Raw genomic sequence first — 11587 nt, 5'->3', positions numbered from 1 at the left:
CTTTGCTAAGCCTATACTCCATAACTATAACTTTTAGTTTTAACTTTTAACTTTTAACTAATGTATAGTGCGCATTGGAAATAAAATGGTCCAAAACCACAATGTGATTTAATAATGACATAATCCTGTTGGTAATAGTTGCATTAAAATAATCTGAAGTTGGTACATTTTTACTAAAAATGTTGCTTCATAAAAAAAGGAATGTAGAAATGTATTTTAATATAAGTAATGAGGATTGTCCCAATTAAAGTAAAATCTGTCTGAAATCTTTTCCAATAGCTTACTCCAAATTTACAGTAGATAAATATTGCTGGCTAATACAAACAAGAGGTGCAGATCACTTCCTGACACAGATTTAGCGTTATGCGTCTGAGAGGTTGAAACAATTCAGTCATGCACCAAAACTGTTTCCATAAACTGTTGCCATAATGCATACACTCCTTAGGTAACTGTTGTTATTACTGTGAATATTGTCTTTCCAGTTTAATTCCGCAAAGCTTTTAAACCATCCACAAGAAAAAAAACCTACTAATGTTCCATTCAACTATAGAAACTGGGACTTTTGACTAAAAGCGTTAATTGGTTAACAGGCCCCATTATAATCATGAGAACAATGTGCTTTTGTTGGGTCTTTAAATATGTTTAGACTTTAGATACATATAGTCTTCTTTCTTGTTCATTTATTTTAATGCACTTTAATTTGTACCCTAGGTATACTATTCAGCATACAACATCCTAAAAAAGTTGTAGGGTGCAAATAAATCAACATATGGCCCAGAGGTTCAGTAAAGCTGGTGCCTCTTCACAAGTCATGTGGGAGACATTGGGAACCCGACTCCCTTCCCACATCAACATAATAATCGATTTCTTATAATTTTTATTTTATGTTCTCACAACAGTTCAGACTTCTGTCGTGATCCGCTTCGCAACCTACCACGCGTTTTGCTGAACCATGTTGATTTTTTTTTCAGCTTGCAAAATATAACGAGAATGGATCAGAGTGAAAGTGGGCTTCCGGCCGTGTGGTATTCATGGCATTTGCTGCACTGACATACGTTCAAAGAATAATGTATGTGTAATGCATATAGATTTGATATGTTTCTGACACCTACTTCTGTATAATGTAGTGGACAATCATGCAACAGCGATCGCTTTATAAAATGCATATGCCGTCCAAAGATGGTACTGTGTCTGTAGGGAAAGTACTGACATATCTGTCATGTCTAAACTATTCTTCATAGGCTAGCAGCATTCAGAACGACAGACATGTAAGAGGCAGGCATAAAGACTTCACTTAAATGCTTGACTGGATACCTGTGAGCTGAGGGTTAAGTAATTTGATGCGTAAACCTAATAGTTATAAGTACACTTAAAAACCATCTTTTTAATTGTAATACATTTAAGTGCGATGTTCCAAAGAGACAAAATGATCAGCGAACCAATATTTATGGACAGCTCCGTGGGGTTAAATGAAGTGTATTTAACAGAATGCAGAACCTAGTTTTCACGTCCCTTCATCTAAGTGATATAGGTGTGGAAACTGTGGTCTTAGTTTATTTAGTTTACTAATTCATATTTCTAATCTTCATTTCCTCGACATACAAACGTTCTTTTGTTAAATGAATGGTCTTTAATTAATGCACTTGCACAATGCAGGAGCTTGCGTGGGGATCGATGATAGGAAGCAACAGGGGATGAATCCCTCCAAAATGGTTTGTCAGCACTGAGAAAGAAAAGGCAATGTCTATAAAAGGACCACTAATAATGCCCACACGTCTCTCACCATGTTGTCTAAGGGGACATTCCATCCCTTGTTGACTACAGTCAAATGTAATAACTACATGTCTTCCCTCAATCATTATAGCCCACAGAATTGTATACTTTAATTAGCATGTGCTGTTAGCCCTCTTTTTTCTTTTTGTGCCAATTTTGTCATCTTTTAAAATCAGTAATTTCTTTCTTTCTTTCTTTCTTTCTTTCTTTCTTTCTTTCTTTCTTTCTTTCTTTCTTTCTTTCTTTCTTTCTTTGTTCTTTTTCTTTTCTTTTTTCTTTTTTTTTTTTTTTTTTATTTTTTTTTTTCTTTTTTTTTTTTTTTTTTTTTTCTTTTGTTCTTCTTTTTTTTCTTTTTTTTTTTTTTTTTTTTTTTGTTTGTTTTTCTTTTTTTTTTTTTTTTTTTTTTCCTTTCCCTTTTTCGTCTTTCTTTCTTCATATTCAAAGGTATTCTTTATTGACAACATTCCTGCCACAAAAAGCCAACTGTATGTCATCTCTGTGTTAGGCAACTTTAAAGTTTTGGTTAAAAGATAAGCCAATGCGCATGCGTACCCCTCAATAAGCGGCACGAGGACAGCTACAGTATTCGCATAGGAGTGATGCATCATTCATAACTGGAAGAATAAGATTTAAAATGTCAAGTTTAAAAAACTCCGAGAATCCTCAAGAGGTGCTAAACTCTGCAACATATGAAATGCAGTTTATGGGATATGCATATCAAAACAACTTATCTTTAAATTACTTTAAATGATTAACTAATTTCAACTCAGTAAAAAGTGATCCACATACTCTTGAGGAAGCTTATAAAAAGTGCATGTGTAACAATGATTCCATGTTGTGCAGGGATTTCTCTGAATAAAATAATGCATTCATCATCGATAGTTAGAAACAGCATTTTTTGTTTTGAAACCTAATTTGTAACTATTTGTTATTTTCAGGCATATTAATGAAATTCAAAATTAAGAAATCATTTTGAAGGAGTCTATGTGCAGTTGTAATGATAATCAGCGGAGATAAAGAAAAGAAGAGGAGTTTAATTATAAGGAACTCAATGACACAAGTTTTTGAATTCTCCCTCTGACCCTCTGTCAATATTTAAAGTACAATTTATTATAGTTAGTCTTGAAGTTTCAGGTGTAAAGAATACTATCTTGAGAGTCTAGTCAAAGAGTTTTTATAAAAACTAACAAATACAATTTCCATTAAAACTAAAATAATTAGCATGAAGGTATATTAGAAACCAACAGAAACTAGGCGTCGCTGATCGATTGTATACTAATTTAGTAGGATGTCTGCAACTACTATTTAACCCAAATTCATAATAGAAAGGAAAAAAAGATGTATGCATAGTGTCTTTTATAAATGACGCAGTATAACTGATACAAATATGTACTTAAAATGTTCTTTGTAAAAAATGACAGAATTGATACTTTTATAAACATTTTCTGTAAAAATAATTCAATTACTTAACAAATTTAAAATAATATTTTCAAACACATAAAACAAAATTACTTCAGTGCTGAAAGGAAAAAATAGATGATAAAGAGTCTGGAAAGATATATAATATTCCAACATTTTAATTGTTTTGACGAGTTACATTTTACGATACATTTATGATCATTATATTTTCCCTTAAACATATAAAAGAGAGGATCTTCACTGCAGTTTTACTCAGTCTTTACTTAGGCAAACTCCCATTGAAATCAGTGGGAATTATTAGAATTACAGGATTGGGCTCACAGCATTCTGTAGCAGCTAAAATAAAAGTTCACTGATGAGTTACAACTTCAGGGGATTCTTTTTACAAAAAAAAGTACTTAATGATCTGAAAATATAAAACTCCTAAATAAACCTTGATAAGGTCATTATATAATCGCACACTGAAATGTTTATAAAATGAAGATACAAAGAGATGCAGTTTGACTATCTTTACACTTACTGACAATAAAACATGGAAACATATGGAAGCCATCGGTTTTAATGCGTAACAATTTCGGTACATTGCAGTATATACATGCTTAATAGGTATCCCGAATGTTAAAATTATCAAAGCCTTTACTCTTAAGTGTATGCTGTTGCATTCATTATACTGGAAAGAAAACGCTTGCTGCTAACATACTAGTGTTAATGAAACACTGTATTTCTGCTTTTTCACAAGAATTGCATTCCGTGCAGTAAATGTGTAGGAATAATTTATTGGACAGAAAAGTTCAGGAGATAAAATGCAGAAATCGACATCGTTTAAAACTGAAAACTATAGAGCAGTCAGGACATACATACACCTATATATATATCTATATCTATATCTATACACAGATAGAGATACACATAGACACATACACATACATACGTCTGTATGCATATACATATGATTATATAGTTTGCCATTTTCTGTATCCTCCCTGCTCCTAGAATTATCTTTAAAAGTTCGATTCTATCTCTTTAGAAACGGTTTAAAGCTAACGGGGCAGGGTGAGTTTGACAGAAAGGAGAACAAATCGCTGACAAAGAACCTTTTACGTTTCATCAGCGTTGTTAGGACGACAAGCAGGAATTTCTCAGATAATAACTCCCACTTCAAAGATTTCTCAGCTCAATAGAAATTGGACCATCCTTTTTATTCAACCACAAGGGCTGGCACTAAAGACGACTCAACTGTTTGAATTTTTTCGTCGTGTTTATTTTTCCCCTATTCACTAGGGTACTTGGATAAAATAAACAACAAGACAATTACTGGAACAGGACTTCTAACTTTCCCGGGACCATAACCCATCGGCCATGGCCTCAGCCATGCGGATGTCAAGTTCTTCATCCCTTCAAGCACTTACCACTCTCCAAACCTGCCACTATCAGTGTCCCCTTGGGCTGGGACTTCCTCCACAACAGCTTCTAGTCAGGCCTTTTCCCTATTTATTTTTCAGGGAATATTGAGATGATCTAAAGGTTCTTATTTACCTTCCTAGATACACCTTACACCATTAGACTAAGAAACCCCAAGTGACCCTTTACTTCCCCATCCTAACTTCACTGTCTGGGGACTGGAGAAGGGTGGGGAAGGAGGACACACAATGTATTTTTTTTTACACTAGAGACATTTTTGAATGGGGATATTTGATCGTTTGGATTCTGAAAAAAAATATGTCAGCTGGTTAGAAATGCTCATGTTCTGAAGAGAGTTAGCACTAACCCAGAATATGTACATGCCCTTTATTGGCAGTCCCTCCTTTTAGTATAATAACTTCAGTGCAAGAATGCCATACCAAACCCCACCTTAGGGTGAAACCAAACAAAAACAGTCTGTTAAAGTGTATTAGGCGGAGGAAGTATATTTCTGACGAAGAGCAGATTGACTGTATTAAGCTAGCATGAAACCAAAGGTCAGTGCAAATGTATCTTAATAGACTGTCTCAAATGGAGTGTGCCTCCTTTGAAGGCCGCTTGCTATTGCTCTCCTCATTACCATAGCGATCCTAACGTGGCATGTTGATGCACCATAAAACTCACACTTTCAACCCCAAAATCAGACCCTTTGAACAACCCGAGCTTGATTAGACCTTTCTCCTTTTCTTTTCCCCCTTAAAAACCATTTCCTTGCCTTTAGAAACTCGCCATCAAATCCCAAACGCATTCTCTGACCAAGGCAGAAAGCAGAAACAAAAGTGAGCTGACGCGACGGTTCAAGCGGGCCTTTTCTTCCTGACATTCTTATCCATTTTTATTATGATCTGGAACAAGTGCCCATTCGCGTGGGTTTTGTTTACCGGAAATTAAATGAAAATGATTTAGTTCGCGTCAAACAAAAATATATACTTGTATACACAAGAAAAAGGGCCTGTTAGACGTAAATATTATGTCCTTAATGAAAAGTCTGGACGGGCTCCAGACTTTGCCTTTCACTATTTAAGTATGACTTGCCTATTGCCATAGAAATCCTAACTTACCATGAAGATTCACCCTTGCGAAGAAATACTTCTTTGTGCGAGCTTTCTTTGATGTCTAAGGCATAAGATTCAGGCTTTCAGCTGCGTCTGTCTAGATTACCTTGAGAGCAACGGGATAGACATCTGTAACAAGCAAATGAAAAATTAAAGGTGATTAGCCTTCACATCCAAACACTTATGTAAATAAAGAAATAAAGAAATAAACAGATCTCAAGACAAGATGGAAACACCCTCTCCTTTCGCAGATGGCTTCCATACCTTTTAATTTCCACGGTATAGGTTTCATGGTTTGAATAGTCAGTTGGGAACAATCGTTTTATAGTTTATATTGTTGATAACTACAATAGTTTATGTTTTAATTTGCCTACCTAAATCATTAGGTATTTGTGTATATATGTTCATGTATTGTGTTTTCATTGTTTGCAATGCTTGCTAAATTAACAAGCAGCATCCGAACAAAGTTTTGTAGGTTCAAATACGTAGAAGTTAGTGGCTTTGGAAGAAAATAAAGACGCACCAGAAGGATGATGATTAGGTTGATCTCTTTCACAACTGTCCAGATTCCTCCCCCCCGCCCCCCCGTGGGGCCATGTAACACTAACCCGTTACCTGACTGAACAGTTCGTAGGGGATTTTGCGCAAAATTTGAAAAAGAATGATTAGATCCGCCACTCTATCTGCATTTAGTACGTCCTAGAAACCACTTTCGGGAAATCGTATTGTTTATTTGCCTACGCTATGTGGTATTTAAAACATAATGAATGAATGAATTAAAATTGTACCTGTAGGCAGTTTCAAGTTACTTAGTGCCAAAAAACCAGTGTTGTTTTTATCCCTAGGAGTGAATCATGTAGGTTTGGGGAGATTATAGTTTTAGGTTCTTAGATAGGATGAACATTCTAAAACCATTTTATTTTGTTTTTACAAAATTTATTATGATGATGATTATTATTACAAGACAAATGTTGTGCGTTGTAGACAAGACCAGCACTGATTTTACATGATTCAGTCAGAGAAACTGACAACTCACAAGTCCTTTTGGACAGTCCCAGCTCCTATCAGCACAATGACGTCACCCATAACAGTTCACCCCCACCCCCCGCGCAAGAACACGGATTTTCGTCCTCCCAAGAAATCACAAAACCCCACAATTCAACAGGAATGACACTTTCAAGGGATGGGGAGAGAGGGAAATATGTTTATGTATTAAAAGTCATGTCTAGTGTAAACTAAAATGGACAATTAATCATTAAGCCACCCTTGGACCATTTTATTATTATTATAATTAGTGACAACTGGGAGGGGGAATATTTTCCTGCACCAGGAAAAGGTATTGAGATTCTTTACAGAAAAGTCCGCTGAATTGGTTACTTAATCAAAGAATTGAATTGATCGATTTCATAGGATTCGGTAACAAATAATAGTGGGGCGTGTGTATGTATATACACACAGAGAGAAAGAGAGAGAATAGTGGGCTAACAAAACTGTCAGTAAACCTCTATCACAAGAAACCATCGACAATAAAACCTGTACAGCTAGAAATCCGAATTAAAACACTTTGGTTCGTTAATACACAAGATGTTGAAAATCGATGAGTTTGTAAACATATTAGAACCAGACGACCAGAGGAGTGTGTAAAAGGATGCAAAAAGTAATGAGGACGAACTGAAGTTGCCTTCCGTGTGCTTGGTACCATACATACAGTTTGTAACAGAGACCTGTTTAATTTATTTTACAAGGTATCTTCTCTTCAGAGGCCATGTGCCAGGACAGCGCCTCTATCTCTTTTTATTCCCCATGTGTGGTGCGCACATTATCTATGATCCCCTCGCATAAGATTGTTCCCTCTACTGTGGCAGTCTTGTCTTGGTACAGTGTTTCTGCATCGCAAAGGTAGCAGAGTAACAAGAGGAGACCATTCGATGAGATCCGGACTGCAGACCGTGTGAGCGATCTGTTTATTGTTTTATTTCTAATAACTGGGCCTGGGCTCACAGTTCGTATAAGAAGCCTCTCCCGGGTTAGGTGACGGAGAGTTACTGGGAGGAGTTGGGATGCCACTGCCCCCCGAGCTCTGACACACGTACCATTCGCTCAGGTTAGCTGCAGTTTGCGACGATGCTACTGGCTCTGCGTGAGAACAGGAAGCAGGAGGGTCCCGGCCGGAGTCCGAGGAGGGAGACACCAGGGAAGGTGTGGAGGACTCGTAGCCTGAACTCGGAGGAGGGGATTTGCAGTGCACTTTCATGTGTTTCCTCAAGGAACTGGGGTGGGTGTAGGACTTGTCGCAGCCTCTCACTTTGCAGTTGTAGGGTTTGTCGCTGGTGTGCACGTGAGAGTGCTTCTTCCTGTCACTGCTGTTGGCAAATCGTCTGTCACAGCCTTCGAATTCACATTTGAATGGTTTTTCTCCTGAAAGAATGCAATTAACGAGTACATACATTAGTAAAATGGGTGGTAGTGTTGGGGGAGGAGAAAGGGGGTTCCTTAGGGTTTTAAAACATTAAATCCCTCAGCATGCCCCTGTGATTTAAACCTTCCAAGTAGCCCCTCTACACTAATCTCCCATTTCATTGTACAGACAGATAAAGAGGGGTGCTTTAAAAAAACGATCTGAGGAATATATTCGAATAGAATTTAGCATAGGTGCAAATATTTTTAAACCTGAACCTTACATTATTTTTTCAAGATTCCATTCTTTTTCGCACGCACACATAACACCACACACACACCATTTTCACTGAAACACCAATTCACAGTTGTCCTTTCCCCTTAGTCTAAATTGTTTGTTAAAGTGGGATTTGTGCAAACCACAAAGAAGTCGGGGAAGGTAGAGCCCAAGTGCGGTTGCAGACTACATGTAAACAATGTGTGCTCTGTCTGCCACAATTCAGTGTTGTGCACGGGAGTGGCCAGAAATTACATTAAGTTCATTTCTCACACTCCCAGAGGTGCACGTGGATATTTTGCTCATGGCCTTTCTAAATCCCAGCTGCTACAGTATATTTTTATATTGACTACGATCATAGCTAGCGTTTATGAATATAGATTGATTTTTTTTTTACTGCATGTTATCTTGCCAGGTTTAAAGAACAGAGCCGTCTTAAAAGCAGGCTGACTGTGAGAGCCAATATGACGTAGTTTCAATGCTAAAGTGACTAGGCCAGTGCCAGCTGCTGTTTTTAGGGTAAAACTCTTTCACCGTACAAACCTATGCAGTAATGGAGGACATTTAAACCAGGATTAAATCTGACGGCAATATCAGAAACATCATATACTTGTTTAGAAATACAATCGTGCTGGTTGAGTACTGCGAGAGGTTAACCTAGGGTTTTCTATACTAAGTATAGTGTATGATATATGAGGCGTGCTTTCAAGGAAATGCGCCAAAGACAGTTTCAGCATTAAATTATATTACTTCCCCACAGATTATTCTACCTGATAATACACAACTGCAAAAATGTACGCAAAAGGAGCACGAACTTTCTATTACCAGAGGTTTGGGAATATTGGTGTTTTTTTTTAAATAACAGTAAATTATATTAGCTTGCAAAAGAAGCCCCAAAATATAACTCTGAATTTATTTGGATTGGATGCTCAAACAAAGCCACTGTGCACACCATCACGGCGTACTTGGTCAAGAGGACTTAGCATGTATCAATATTTTTGCATGTTGTAATTACTAATTTATGAATGACGCAACCTTTATTATATTCCCTTTTTGACACAAAATCGTCCTTTAATACATTAAATATCAGCATTGTAAATATTTAATGCAATTGCACTTTATAAGAATGGGCGGAGGAAAGCTCCATATTTAAAGTAAGTCTCTTTCAGTGACTTTAAAACCAATAATCAAACACGATCTCTCACATACGGGAGCACTAACATTTGAATTGCAAACTAGTAAATATCTGACATAATTATATACAAGTTCTAAAAAAAATGATCACTGACGAAATGGTGCAACTCAGGTGCTGCAACAAAATATTTTCTCGCTCTACATATATGTATATATTCCAACTACAGTTTCACGTAAGGAAACAGTTTGACCTTCAGCATCTTGAGCTGCGACAACAAATCAAGGATATTAGTGTAGTACAAGCAAGCAGTAAGTTAGGAGACCCCAGGGAAAGCCATCCTCATAAACATCGTGATTGTGCAAAGTGAGTTACATTCAGGTAAAACTGGGCTGCTTCCTCATTTTTCAAGTGTTGAAAAATGTTTAACTTCGCTTAACCTCTCTGATATAGTAATTAAAAAGCCTTTTCGTACAATCAGGTATCATCAACTCAGAGATTGAAGAGGGCAGCGTTTTCTCATCTGTCTGGTTTGCATTCTTTAAATGCCGCAGTAACTAGCAGCAATGAAAATATTTTTAAGTGTTCCCTTCTAAAGATAAGGTTTTTTCTATGTGTAAATATTTATACTTCGGGAAAAGGCCATTTTAAACGTCCTGCATTTGGAAGGCTACATGTAAAAAGTTATAAAGGCTATCGAGAAGCCAAGCGTCTAAACCGCCATTTTAAAGCCACACTTGTAGCTGTGCAAAACTGTTCAGTGACATTCAGCTTCTTGGAGATTTTGATATAATCCCCCAACTCTGAGAGTGGATTAAGGTATTTACAAAATCCTCACGGGGGAAGGGAGTAGCATAAAATTGTGACTAGTAGTTCTACCAATTAAAAGTTAAAATGCATGTGTGTCGCTGGGAATAAAGTTTCCAACCTTTCACTTTTCACTATTGTTCCTGGCCAGTTTAAAGGACAGGAAAATGAATTCCTCCCATCTCTACCTGTTCCCTGTTATTATAAATTAGATAATAAATATAATTTAATTGCGAAAATCCCCAAATTGCAAGAAATCCACCCAGTTTCCCAGACTCAGGGAAATGCAGTCATTAATATTTGAGAAGGCAATTATTTTCCTGTTGAATTCAGAACTGTCTTCATGAATAATTTGTACAAAGTTCTATTACGGTTTCAGAAACATTTTGTTTTTGACAACTTCTGGGTGTTGAATAAAAACGACTGAATCGTAAAGGCCCTGCAGGATTTTTCAGAATGTAGCAATTAGTCATTGGGAAAGTTAAAGTGAAAAGTATGTACGTACGAAATTATCTTTAATAAACCCAAACCTACGATTCCTGTTATACCCTGAACCTGCTTCTCTGATGTAGGTCAATTTCCCTAAGAATTTAACCATTTTCTGCTTCACAGACTTCAAACAGTGAGGCCGTTAAAGAGCAGTAAAAGTTTGTTTACTTAAGAAAAACACTGTCATTAAGGGATGAGCTATCCTATTTAATGGTTCTACCTGTTCTGAACTAACAAGAAGGTGGCTTAGGGTATTATTTATATTATGTGGGGTCTTCTTTACTTAAAAAATAAGTTATCGAAAGACTATTAGACTAATAAAACGTTGGAATATATATTTAAAATGAGCGGTGGAAAAATACTATGTTACTAGTGATGGCTACAGTAAAATTACTGCGCTATATTTAGAATACATTGATACAAAATTAGTATATTTCTCACGCATATTGTACCTTGTTGAGCTATAGCACAAAAATGCGACTGCACCAGGGTCAAGGCAAATACCGACCGTGGGGGAGGGGGAGTTTTATGAACTGGAGGACGAAAAAAATCGTTTGGCTGTAAACAGATCTTACAATAGGATTATGTAGTTTCCCTAGCAGTTCATAAGGCTGTACAGGAGGGGGTGGAAGATGGAAAACCCTATACTGGAACAGATTTAATTTTCCGAAAAGGGCTTATTTCTTATCTTTTTCTTCTTCAGAAAAAAGCCAGCGCCAGAGACTACAAACACCGGCTGCTAAACTAATTAATACAACTTCACAGGCTGCTTCTGTA

At 36.7% G+C, this 11587-nt stretch overlaps 1 protein-coding gene across 6 annotated transcripts in view; it reads right to left on the bottom strand.

Annotated features, from left to right (window-relative positions):
• Positions 1–2158: 2158 nt before the first annotated feature.
• The window catches only part of ZIC4 (Zic family member 4), a 24177-nt gene continuing 14748 nt past the window's right edge, over positions 2159–11587 (bottom strand). For 2 of the 6 annotated variants that reach the window (XM_043492450.1, XM_038417686.2), the window contains 2 exons: positions 7802–8126; positions 2159–5837 (listed from right to left, as the gene is read on the bottom strand). In XM_043492450.1, coding sequence (XP_043348385.1) covers position 5837; positions 7802–8126 — 326 coding nt within the window. In that variant the 3' untranslated portion in view covers positions 2159–5836. Of the gene's footprint in view, positions 5838–6481; positions 8127–11587 lie in introns of those variants that run through there. The other 4 variants (XM_038417684.2, XM_038417685.2, XR_006274294.1 and 1 more) reach the window with 3 other exon arrangements.

The sequence above is a fragment of the Dermochelys coriacea genome, chromosome 9 (genome assembly GCF_009764565.3).
Source record: "Dermochelys coriacea isolate rDerCor1 chromosome 9, rDerCor1.pri.v4, whole genome shotgun sequence".
Taxonomy (NCBI): domain Eukaryota; kingdom Metazoa; phylum Chordata; order Testudines; family Dermochelyidae; genus Dermochelys; species Dermochelys coriacea.
The sequence above is the reverse complement of the archived record's forward strand: the minus strand, read 5'-3'. Positions and strand labels throughout refer to the sequence as shown.